Source organism: Lissotriton helveticus, chromosome 6 (assembly GCF_964261635.1).
Source record: "Lissotriton helveticus chromosome 6, aLisHel1.1, whole genome shotgun sequence".
In the NCBI taxonomy this organism is placed as follows: Eukaryota; Metazoa; Chordata; class Amphibia; order Caudata; family Salamandridae; genus Lissotriton; species Lissotriton helveticus.
In genome coordinates, this window is record NC_136067.1 from 1406285775 (window position 1) to 1406298994 (window position 13220).

General features: G+C 45.9%; 1 protein-coding gene across 4 annotated transcripts in view; it reads left to right on the forward strand.

Annotated features, from left to right (window-relative positions):
• Positions 1-13220, forward strand: part of MAP7 (microtubule associated protein 7) — a 1007524-nt gene that overhangs the window by 945438 nt on the left and 48866 nt on the right. For all 4 annotated transcript variants that reach the window (XM_078649192.1, XM_078649193.1, XM_078649191.1 and 1 more), the window contains exon 19: positions 8878-9110. In XM_078649192.1, coding sequence (XP_078505318.1) covers positions 8878-9110 — 233 coding nt within the window. The remainder of the gene's footprint in view (positions 1-8877; positions 9111-13220) is intronic.

Consider the following 13220-nt stretch of genomic DNA (forward strand, 5'->3'; position numbering starts at 1 on the left):
GGAGGACGGAATGAACGAACAAACTTCAAAAATGGAAGGAGAGGGGGAGCACGGAAATACAGCCTGTTGAGACAAAAAAAGAGAATTAAGCAAATAGAATAATGAAGATTAACAATATAAAATGGTTATCCTTTACATAATAACCTCTTAACTTATAACGTATTAAGTAAGAACTGCTGCAACAGAGCAGAGAAACAAGAAAAAGCAATTCCCACTGCACAAGCTACATTGCCTAAAGAGAGTTTACCGATGACGCAGTTTCCATTGTATCAGCTTGAAAGGAGTACAGAAAACTCTTTAACTTAATTGGATCCTCATAAGTTGTGGTTCTGTTGTTGATAGTCACCTTGAACAGACATGGATGAAAAAGGCCATATCTTGCATTGATTGAACGTAATTGCGGCCTCAAGGACAGAAACTCTTTACGTCGATCCGCAGTTGATTTGGCGTAATTCTGAGAAAAAAACAAAGATTTACCTGACCAAACTATGCGATTCATCGCTCTAGCAGATGACAGGACCAACAATAAGTCAGTATATTCAAGAAAATACAGGATCATGCCTCTTGGTTTGTGTGGTGATGAGGAAGACGTTGAACGTGAATGAGGTCCCAAACGGTGTGCCCTTTGAATGTTCAAAGTAGTACCTTCAGGGAGCTTAAGAAGAGTTGGAAGAAATTATTTGAAGAAGGCAGGCGGAACCGACCCCTCCGTACCTTCAGGAAGACCATAAATACGAAGATTGTTTCTTCTATTTCTATTTTCTAAACTTTCAATCTGTTTGTGGAGAAGAGAAACTTGAGAAGAAATAGAATCCACTTTGGAAGTAGAGGAGGAGATAGATTCAACATTGCGCTCCAACACAGTGACCCGTTGATCTATGGTAGACCATTTGTCAGAAAGTATCTGAAGAGTGGATTTAGTTTCCTCCATGAATGGCTTCAACGCCCTAATCTCATCAAGTAATAAGTCCATTGTAACAGAGGTCGTCTGTTTAGGCGGAGAGGGAGGGTCCTTTTTCATCCGTTTCGAGGACGCTTTGGTGACAGCTGAGCTATAGGTAGTAGAAGGTGCTGTAGCTCCCTTAGGTGAGGAATCTGAGGACTCCATGGATAAACAGTCAAAACGAGAACTGGTGCGTATCAAAAATCTGCGAGGAGAAGGTTGAAGTACTGAAGATGCTTTAGACAATCTGCCCATAAGCCTGAAGTGAGGAATTATACCAGTAAAATGCAGAAAGTTGTTTGTTTTCTTGTTTATTTTTGTTTGTTCTATGTCTCTTGTCTCCTTTTTCCAAAATAGCGCACAAAAAAAAATACGTGAAAGTCATATGAGGATAAGAATAGAGATATTAAAGCTAAGCACAAAAAAACATAAGCAGTAGCAAGAATAAGGCTCAATGGTAGTAACAACATAACAGAACCTTGAAGACCATGGCAGTAGAATAAACACAATTTGCTGTAAAAAGTTATAAATCAGCGATAATTCAGTCTCAAATAAAAAGCAGAACAATGCATGACAGAAAAAATTAGCCTAAAAGGAATAAAGACAAAGTAACAAACTATGCAACATTCCAGTGCAAAGACAGTCCAAGGAAAGCCAGGTGTAAAAAATGTTCAAATGTCGAAGAGCAGTGGTGCAGTGTTACGGTGCAGTCAAAAAGGAGGAGACTGGTGAAAAAATAAGGCAGTCAATTGAATGAAGTAGAAGGCTAAAGAGAGAGAAACACCAAAAATGTACAGGGTTCAGAGAAAGAAGCCACAAAATGGCGCCATAGTATCAAAAGGCATTTCATGCCATAACATGTCCATCAAAGGAATACTGCAGAAAAGGCGTTATCCACTAAAAAATATTTGTTAGAAAACATGTGGGTCACTGTGGAACGTGTGAAAGGAGAAACAGGCCTTTAATTGCTAATTGCGTCTAAAACGGCGCTAGGAGATTTACCTCCGTCCGCGGCATCCGAGCAACAAAATGGCGGCCGAGGTCCCGCGAAGCCTCGTCACAGGAGATCTTCGTCCGAAACTTGGAAATGCAGCAGGTTCGAGTTACCACAGAGGTAACATTCAATGCCCCATGACTTCACACAGCTCGCCCATTAAGCATGAAGCTGCCCGTGAGGGTGAAGAGGCCGCTCGCTCCGTCTGTCCGCCAGCCGCCGCGGAGCGTCACGGAGGAGCCGCCATCACAGTCGGGCGCAAGCCACGCCCCCCCCTCGCCATTTCCATTTGAAAACCGTATTGGCTGCATAGTTTCATAAAACAGAAACATCCTTCATAATGTTTCACCTAGCTTATAAGCCCTAACTGGTTTCATATTTATTGTTTTGAGACATATTCATCTGAACATTCTATACCATGTTGTAGCCATTTGTGATCTGGGGACTGTGTAAACCTGTGTACTTATATCTGAGTGTTATGAAGTGAGAGTTTTGGGGATTAAGTTGTTAAAGGAGGTCCCCGTTGCCCGAGATTGCATTGCTGGGATACGTTATACAGTTCCCACTGGCTGTGCGCAGATTTGTTGCTATTAGTTTCCTCCTGGCCAAAAGGGAGGTAGCGATTCACTGGGGAGGCAGGACGACTCCCTCGGTGAAGGGGTGGCTACAGAGTATGGCATCTTGCTCCATGAACAGCGACCTTTATGCATCAACACTCCCCAACCCCACCCCCCCCCTTCCTCCAGGCCTAAAGATGTATGGGACCCTTCAGGGCGTATTTGCAAGCCCTGCAACTGACCCCCTCTGCGCCAGCAGATCATGGAATAGTTCCATTAGGAGTGGGGTAGGTGGTCACACAGGGAATGACATGGCCCACCTCCCTGGAGAGTTATATGCTCCGTTACTACAGCTGCGATGTATGCAGGCCTGATGTGTGTTTTTCTCTTACTTTCCATATATGATCGACAACGTCTAGAGTATTGATATATAGGGGGCTCAAAGTACTTATGTTGGGGCGGCATGTAACACCACAATATTGTTGAAAAAGGTCATGGGAAAGATATATATATGCCTGCTGATACTTATCACTTTGCTCTTCTCTGTTCCCAGTGCACTATTGTAATTGCAACTAAAATGCTAAATAAAGTTTAATTAAAAAAAATGCCCACCAATGCCAGACAACTAAAAAAAAAAAAAAAAAGTTATTAAAGGAGAATACAAAATGGGGTTTCTCCTTCAGATAATAGTTGAGCTTTTGTTGCTGAAACATATTTTGAAAAGACATGGTATAGAATACTGGAGAAAAATCTGTAGTCTGGGCTTTCATAAAAAGCTGTAACTGTCTGAGGGGATTGTTTGCATGAGGGTTCCATTACTTGCTAAATTGTTTTTTTAGGAGAGAGGCTAAATCATAGGGGTAAAGATGGTATTCCAGGTTTAAAGACCATTGTAAACACAGCTATTCCCCTAGCAGTAAGACTGTGCTGCTTCCCCAGAGATGTAGCAGAAAGGGAGGCAAGTATGTTATCAATAATTATAGCTGGAAGTAAAGAGCCTTAAAGCCGAAATTTGTACACCATATCTTAACATCCAGAAATTACACAGTATTATTGAAGATGTGGATGAAGATATTTTAAGAACAGTTTGCTGGTTAATTTGCATCTCTTGAGGGTTACAATCAAAGTGTGAGTTTACAAGGACAATAGAAGAAAAGTGTCATGATGCTTTACTGAGACTAGCCTCCAGTCAAGGTAAAAAACAATACAGTGGACATGTAGTATCTATAGAATAATATCTGGGGCAAACCGTTGTGAATATATTTTAATGAGTATAGAGGCAAAGTTTAAGTATCAAGTTCCTTGGCAAAATCAGGGATTAGTCAGAAAAAGATCATCCTTGCTGCAAAGCAACGAAGCACTCTCAGCATTGCACGTCATACTACAGTATAGAGCATTGATCCAAACACATTATGTAAAGAGTAGACCCTTTCCTCTCTACACCACTGGTAATACATGCACATGAGACATGTTGGCGTGTCCACCTGCAATCAAGAGTCACATGCCTGTGCAAACATAGATGGGTTCAAAATAAGCACTACTGCATATGTGGCCTACTTGTAAAATGCATAAGCAGCTACATACAGTAAAGTCCCCTCTCCCGTGCAATGCTGTGTGAACCCCTCCTAAAATCCCTGCCACCTGCACTGATAGAAATAAATGATTTGTAAGACATCATGTATAGATCATGAGTATATGAGTAAGTTAATGCATGAACTTGTAAATGTCTCCTTAGTTAAAAAGTTGGAATGTACTCAAAAGAAAATATGTAATGGATTTTCTCCAAGTGCAGAAGTATGGCTTATTCAATCAGGTTATTTACAACAAGGGGTGGTGATGGACAGAGTCTCTGAATTAAGCAGAGTACTCTCACCCAGTCAAGAGATCAGGGCTAGATCCAACACCGTTTTTTAGCTCATTGCACCATCCCAGTTTCAGAACCTGGCTGTATGCAAATTAGTCTGTCCCTGGCCCAGTGCATCATGGGAACAGGGCAGACCAGACTACAACAGCCAATTCTTACACTGGGAAGGAAACAAGCTTCCGGGGACCGGTTTCTGCCATTTCAGGCGTCTTCGGCCCGGCTTGCTTGAATCCTGATGGTGCAATGAGCAAGGGACTCGCATCTGAGTATACCCTTCCACGCTTAGGGTGGACAAAATTATTTACAACAAGGGGTGGTGATGGACAGAGTCTCTGAATTAAGCAGAGTACTCTCACCCAGTCAAGAGATCAGGGCTAGATCCAACACCGTTTTTTAGCTCATTGCACCATCCCAGTTTCAGAACCTGGCTGTATGCAAATTAGTCTGTCCCTGGCCCAGTGCATCATGGGAACAGGGCAGACCAGACTACAACAGCCAATTCTTACACTGGGAAGGAAACAAGCTTCCGGGGACCGGTTTCTGCCATTTCAGGCGTCTTCGGCCCGGCTTGCTTGAATCCTGATGGTGCAATGAGCAAGGGACTCACATCTGAGTATACCCTTCCACGCTTAGGGTGGACAAAATTATTTACAACAAGGGGTGGTGATGGACAGAGTCTCTGAATTAAGCAGAGTACTCTCACCCAGTCAAGAGATCAGGGCTAGATCCAACACCGTTTTTTAGCTCATTGCACCATCCCAGTTTCAGAACCTGGCTGTATGCAAATTAGTCTGTCCCTGGCCCAGTGCATCATGGGAACAGGGCAGACCAGACTACAACAGCCAATTCTTACACTGGGAAGGAAACAAGCTTCCGGGGACCGGTTTCTGCCATTTCAGGCGTCTTCGGCCCGGCTTGCTTGAATCCTGATGGTGCAATGAGCAAGGGACTCACATCTGAGTATACCCTTCCACGCTTAGGGTGGACAAAATTATTTACAACAAGGGGTGGTGATGGACAGAGTCTCTGAATTAAGCAGAGTACTCTCACCCAGTCAAGAGATCAGGGCTAGATCCAACACCGTTTTTTAGCTCATTGCACCATCCCAGTTTCAGAACCTGGCTGTATGCAAATTAGTCTGTCCCTGGCCCAGTGCATCATGGGAACAGGGCAGACCAGACTACAACAGCCAATTCTTACACTGGGAAGGAAACAAGCTTCCGGGGACCGGTTTCTGCCATTTCAGGCGTCTTCGGCCCGGCTTGCTTGAATCCTGATGGTGCAATGAGCAAGGGACTCACATCTGAGTATACCCTTCCACGCTTAGGGTGGACAAAATTATTTACAACAAGGGGTGGTGATGGACAGAGTCTCTGAATTAAGCAGAGTACTCTCACCCAGTCAAGAGATCAGGGCTAGATCCAACACCGTTTTTTAGCTCATTGCACCATCCCAGTTTCAGAACCTGGCTGTATGCAAATTAGTCTGTCCCTGGCCCAGTGCATCATGGGAACAGGGCAGACCAGACTACAACAGCCAATTCTTACACTGGGAAGGAAACAAGCTTCCGGGGACCGGTTTCTGCCATTTCAGGCGTCTTCGGCCCGGCTTGCTTGAATCCTGATGGTGCAATGAGCAAGGGACTCACATCTGAGTATACCCTTCCACGCTTAGGGTGGACAAAATTATTTACAACAAGGGGTGGTGATGGACAGAGTCTCTGAATTAAGCAGAGTACTCTCACCCAGTCAAGAGATCAGGGCTAGATCCAACACCGTTTTTTAGCTCATTGCACCATCCCAGTTTCAGAACCTGGCTGTATGCAAATTAGTCTGTCCCTGGCCCAGTGCATCATGGGAACAGGGCAGACCAGACTACAACAGCCAATTCTTACACTGGGAAGGAAACAAGCTTCCGGGGACCGGTTTCTGCCATTTCAGGCGTCTTCGGCCCGGCTTGCTTGAATCCTGATGGTGCAATGAGCAAGGGACTCACATCTGAGTATACCCTTCCACGCTTAGGGTGGACAAAATTATTTACAACAAGGGGTGGTGATGGACAGAGTCTCTGAATTAAGCAGAGTACTCTCACCCAGTCAAGAGATCAGGGCTAGATCCAACACCGTTTTTTAGCTCATTGCACCATCCCAGTTTCAGAACCTGGCTGTATGCAAATTAGTCTGTCCCTGGCCCAGTGCATCATGGGAACAGGGCAGACCAGACTACAACAGCCAATTCTTACACTGGGAAGGAAACAAGCTTCCGGGGACCACCCACTTTTCTGAATCGTTTTTGGCCACTATAGGTGTGGCAGGGTATACTCAGACATGAGTCCCTTGCTCACTGCTCCATCAGGATTCAAGCAAGCCGGGCCGATGAGGCTGAAATGCCAGAAACCGGTCCCCGGTAGCTTGTCTCCTTTCTGGTGAAGAATTGGCTTGGTAGTTTGGTGTGCCCTGTTCCCATGATGCACTGGGCCAGGGACAGACTAATTTGCATATAGCCAGGTTCTGAGCTGGGATGGGGCAGTGAGCTAAATAACGGTGATGGATCAAGCCCTGATCTTTGGACTGGGTAAGAGTGGTCTGCTTAATTCAGACACTCTGTTCATCACCACCCACTTTTCTGAATCGTTTTTGGCCACTATAGGTGTGGCAGGGTATACTCAGACATGAGTCCCTTGCTCACTGCTCCATCAGGATTCAAGCAAGCCGGGCCGATGAGGCTGAAATGCCAGAAACCGGTCCCCGGTAGCTTGTCTCCTTTCTGGTGAAGAATTGGCTTGGTAGTTTGGTGTGCCCTGTTCCCATGATGCACTGGGCCAGGGACAGACTAATTTGCATATAGCCAGGTTCTGAGCTGGGATGGGGCAGTGAGCTAAATAACGGTGATGGATCAAGCCCTGATCTTTGGACTGGGTAAGAGTGGTCTGCTTAATTCAGACACTCTGTTCATCACCACCCACTTTTCTGAATCGCTTTTGGCCACTATAGGTGTGGCAGGGTATACTCAGACATGAGTCCCTTGCTCACTGCTCCATCAGGATTCAAGCAAGCCGGGCCGATGAGGCTGAAATGCCAGAAACCGGTCCCCGGTAGCTTGTCTCCTTTCTGGTGAAGAATTGGCTTGGTAGTTTGGTGTGCCCTGTTCCCATGATGCACTGGGCCAGGGACAGACTAATTTGCATATAGCCAGGTTCTGAGCTGGGATGGGGCAGTGAGCTAAATAACGGTGATGGATCAAGCCCTGATCTTTGGACTGGGTAAGAGTGGTCTGCTTAATTCAGACACTCTGTTCATCACCACCCACTTTTCTGAATCGCTTTTGGCCACTATAGGTGTGGCAGGGTATACTCAGACATGAGTCCCTTGCTCACTGCTCCATCAGGATTCAAGCAAGCCGGGCCGATGAGGCTGAAATGCCAGAAACCGGTCCCCGGTAGCTTGTCTCCTTTCTGGTGAAGAATTGGCTTGGTAGTTTGGTGTGCCCTGTTCCCATGATGCACTGGGCCAGGGACAGACTAATTTGCATATAGCCAGGTTCTGAGCTGGGATGGGGCAGTGAGCTAAATAACGGTGATGGATCAAGCCCTGATCTTTGGACTGGGTAAGAGTGGTCTGCTTAATTCAGACACTCTGTTCATCACCACCCACTTTTCTGAATCGTTTTTGGCCACTATAGGTGTGGCAGGGTATACTCAGACATGAGTCCCTTGCTCACTGCTCCATCAGGATTCAAGCAAGCCGGGCCGATGAGGCTGAAATGCCAGAAACCGGTCCCCGGTAGCTTGTCTCCTTTCTGGTGAAGAATTGGCTTGGTAGTTTGGTGTGCCCTGTTCCCATGATGCACTGGGCCAGGGACAGACTAATTTGCATATAGCCAGGTTCTGAGCTGGGATGGGGCAGTGAGCTAAATAACGGTGATGGATCAAGCCCTGATCTTTGGACTGGGTAAGAGTGGTCTGCTTAATTCAGACACTCTGTTCATCACCACCCACTTTTCTGAATCGTTATTCAATCAGGTTGCACACATTTGTTGATATCCAGTTTAAAATCTGGCTAGTTCACTTCAGATAACTGGTGCTACATTGCTAATAAAAGTGCTGTTTACAACCATAACCCCTAACACCCCCACCCACCCAAACAAAGAAAATCAGTTATGACCCCATCACCGATAGAGACCTTACACCAGATGGATGGATTCTCCTAAGGTGAAGGCTGCCTCTACGGCAATGGCTGTTATCTTATGGTAAGCCTTTCTTTTTAGCTGGTAGAAACATGAGCCTAGAGGTTACTTGCATCATAAACAATGTGTGCTCATGATACAGTGAACATTGCAGTAGTTACCATCAGGTTTAACATTGCAGTTCTACTTTTCAAAAATGTGAAAATTGAGATTATTTGTTACTTTTATCACGAACGACATGTCACTTGTGAATATTGCTAAAGATGTTACTGTAAATGAACCCTACAAGACTACTTGCATTCTTTTTATTCAGATCCTTTAAATATTTATTTCAGTAGCCACAAGACTGAAAAACTACCAAATGAGAATGGGGTGTCTATGCAGAATGAAGACTTTGAAGAGCTTATAAACCTGCCTGCTGGAAATAAACCATCCAAAGTGAATGCCTTTAGCAGTGATGGAAGCAATATCCCAGACATTCCCTTCAACCCAATGTTAGCCTTTGAAGAGTCAGAGTCTCTAAGTCCATTGGCTCAGGTAGACAATGTTCAAACACAGCAAACAGCAGGTAAGTTTTCATTCAATAATTCACTTTATTTAACTCAAACGTGGGTTTATCACACTGGTTGCTACATATCTCACTATCATTTTATACCTTGGCCTATTGTGGGATGGTGGACAATTTGCATACAATTGTAGGCTTGCAAAGATTATTGTGAGATGATTTGGCTAATTCATAGAGAAAGGGAAGGGAAAGGAAAGTCATTATCACTGCTACAGGAGTGGCTCCACATTCAATCCACTCCTTTTCTGAAATGTTGGAAATGTAAAAGCAGGAAGTCAATCCGCTTCTCAAAAGGTATTTCGGACTCCATTTTTAGGGGCTTGAGGCAAATCACTCAAAGGTTTCCATTGGGGCATCTCCTCAGAGATCTTGCAAGTCGCCTGGGTGCTTACAAACCTCTTTTTTGTAGCATCTAGTTCTTCTGCTAGACTTTCAAGAATGGTTGCCTTGACTCCCTCTGATCTTGTCATCAAGAGTCTACCGCAGGGCCTTGAGTACCACACTGATGTCGGCCCCCAAGGTTGAGCTTTGGGGGGGGGGAGACAGTCTAGTTAGCTGAAGATGTATGCCATCTCAGTGGATGACAATTGCTGCATCTTTAGATGCACCCATCCTCTTTCCCTTCTGCACTTTAGAGTCTTTTTTCAGCAAAACGCAGTACAGGACTCAGAGGAGGTCTCATGCTTGAAGGGAGAGACAGAGGTTGCAGACACCATGGTGCTCAGCCAAGGGTATTTGGTGTTGCACTGTGAGCAAAAACTGAAAGGTGTTTGTTCCATCATCCTGCCCGCTCTCTCCAAACTGTTTTATTAGGGATCTGTAGGAAAGTAGGAATCTGCTTTCATGGTCACCCCCACTTTTTGCTGGTGTCATTATGGTTTACTGACTAGTCTGACTGGGATCTTGCAAATCAGGTCTCCAGTCTCTGGGCTCCCAAGGCATAGGTGTACCAGGGGTACCCCATGGGCTGAAGCATGAATTATGCCAGGGTTCCCCCATGGGATGAAGCATGTATTATGCCACACATGGGAGACTACTCACATTTTGTCTCCAGGCCTGCCATTGCAGCCTGTGTAAGTTGGTGCTAGCACCACTTACAACAGATATAAGTTTCCTTATATCTGAGGTCACTACACTTAAAACCTATAAGTCACCCCTAAGGCAGGCCTTTCAATCCAGAAGGCAGGGTGCTTGGTTGTGTGTGAGCGTTCCCCTACATGAGCAGGACACACCTACAATCCACGGAGTTCTGTTCCCGGGCTGTAAGTGCATCAGTCATTGCGATACATAGTGGTCATGTGTCATTACGCGATGGCTATCTCTAAACTGGCTGTAATGAACCCTGTCATGTTTAGTATCAAACATGTTGGAATCATACCTCAACACCGTAAACCGTGTTGGAGGTATGATTCCATCCACTTTGAAGCTACTTCGGGAGGCCTTAAGTGCTCCAGGTAACAGTCTTCTTGACCCGGACAGCAAACTATGGCTGCTGCCGACCAGAGACCCGATTCTGCCGCTGAGCCAAGCTCGAGCAGGGAAAGGCAGTACAATAGGTTTCCTGTCATAGGGAGGTGTGACCACCTCCCAGACAGGACTTAGTATATTGAAGCAGGGTGGTAGCGCTTGCCAGCACCCCTGGACTGCATTGAAGGGCACATTTGGTGCCCTTCTTACATACTCCAGTTGACAACAGTTCAGGGAACCGTTGGCACCCGCTCTGGCACAAAACTAGACAAAGGACATGGGAGTATCCTCCCCACTGTCCAGCCCCTCCTGTAGGAAGGACCCCTGAATCGTCCCAGCCCTTTCATTAGGGTACTTAAGGGCTTACCGATGGGTGGTTCCTTAGATTCGTTGTGGTACAAGATTCAGATCCGAAACCACTTCATCTTCAACTTTTTGGGCACTTCGGACTTCGTTGGACTAAGCTTTGGGAACCGATGCTGCAACTGGGAAGACTCCTGCTGCTCCTGGACTCATCGTCCTGACAGTCATCTACGTTGTTCGTGCCTGTTCTCCATACAGGTTCTTCACAAGGCCTGTGGACATCCAAGACACCGGAAGGAATCTCCCTTGGGGTGAAGGAGTCACTCCCCTGCATCTGCAGGCACCACAACGAAGATATTACACAAACAAGAAGCCAACGATGGAATTTTCAAGCCTGCATCTTACTCATGATTTAGTGAAAAAGGAAGTCCCATGCAAAAAAAACTCCGGCAGCTGCCGCTGTTCAGTGCCACTGTAAACCAGATCCTTGATTATCAAAGCATATGGAGGTGCACAAGGTAAAGAAGTCCATTCACGTATAGTTTGATAAATTCTTTATTTTTCCATCAATTTTTCTTGTTGTGCACCTCCATATGCTTTAATGACCACAACAAAGCTGACTGGTCTGCTGTTCCTGAGCTCCTACGGACTCCGAACAGTTCAGCACCACGGGTGGTGGTTCTGTAACTCCCTTGAGGCCTGCACTGCGTTCAAAGCAAGTTTGAAGCCAGTTTCCCTCGTCTGAACCGCTGGAGCAGTACCCCTGTGTACCGCATCGACTTGCCGTTGCCAAGGGTTGTTGGCTCTCTCCAGAGATCTTCGAGTTCCAAGAAGCTCCAGCCTCAAGCATCTCTTGCAACCAAGATCTTTGCCTGCACCATGGGCCTTCAGCCTTTGGTGAGCTGCTCGAGGTCCTCTTGCAACTCCTGTGCCTCCGGCCTGTAGGTACTCTCGAGGGTCTTCTTTGGCTTCAGTGTGCTCTCCTGCTTGCTTGGGGCCTGCTCTAACGTACCTGCTCGTGGTGAGTCACTTGGACCTTGCTGGTCCCGACACTGCACCTTTTTTTACTACTACATCGGTTGCCACTGCCAAGGCTTGTTGGTGGCCCTGCCAGACACTGCCCCCTGGATCTTTACATCCGATGTGGGACACCTCGTGAACAGCTCCTGGTCTTCCACAGCATTGTCTGGTCCTCACAGCTGCAACTTCAAAGGTACTGTCAACTCACCTTCATCTCAGACATCGTTGAGCATTCGTGTTTGTGCCTCTTGTTGACTCCTGAGTGGCATAGACACTGTGTCCTCTGCTTGCAGGTACCTCCCATCTTGAATCCACTTTTGGGTTCCACCAGACTTTCACTTTCTTCGCCAGCGGCGTCTTTACTGAAGTCCTCCATTGTGGTCTACAGTGGTTTCCAACGTCACTTTGCACCTATGCACCCGGGTTCCCTGATGTGGGTATCCTGGTTCTTGGGGTATCCATGGTGGGGTGACTCTCCAACCTTCCATCTTCCACTGGGTTTCTTCAGGGTCCTCTGGGAAGGGTCTTTCTTTTTAAAAACTGCACCCGCGACTTACCCATTGACTTGTATTGAGCATGCGGTCATGTTCCCACTCTGCACACGGCCTCCGTGGAGTTCCTGGGTACTTACCTTGGGTGGTTCCTTGGGTCCCCTGCTCTTCTACATCTTCTGAGTCCAGTCTTAACTTATATTGTGGTTTGCATTCCACTATTTTAGTATATGGTTTGGTATCCCCATGTGGACCACTGAGTATTTGTGCTACTTACGTGTTCTATGTGTATAGTATTGTGTGTATTGTGGTTATATGGGGTAGGAGATAATTGCAAGGTGTTAGTGAGGGTTTATAATAAATACTTATTTTTATAACTACACTGTGTGGATCTTTTTCCCTTAACCTACACTATGTGATTAGTACTGGTAAAACAAGCTGCTTTACACTCCTTCTGAAGGCTGCTCTCCACAGCTACCACTTAGAGAGCTTTCCAAGGTTGTCTAAGACCACTAAAATCACCATACGGGTTGTCTGGATTAGTGCAGGGTACTTCACTTACAAAAGTATGCACCATATACTAAGCCAGCCTGCTACAGGACAAAAGGGACTTGACCGAGTCTCTAGTACATCTCTTGGTCTTCTGTCGCCTTGATTCAGTTGTTTATGGTAGATGGAGGAATTGGCCACCTACGTACAACGATTGTTCCCTGATCATCTGTGTCGAAATTAACAAAAAGCCATGCTTGAGGAATACACCTTTTTCAGAGTTGTTACTAAACAGGTCCGAACCCGATGGCAGAATAAAACAACCTAAAGATATAGTTGATGT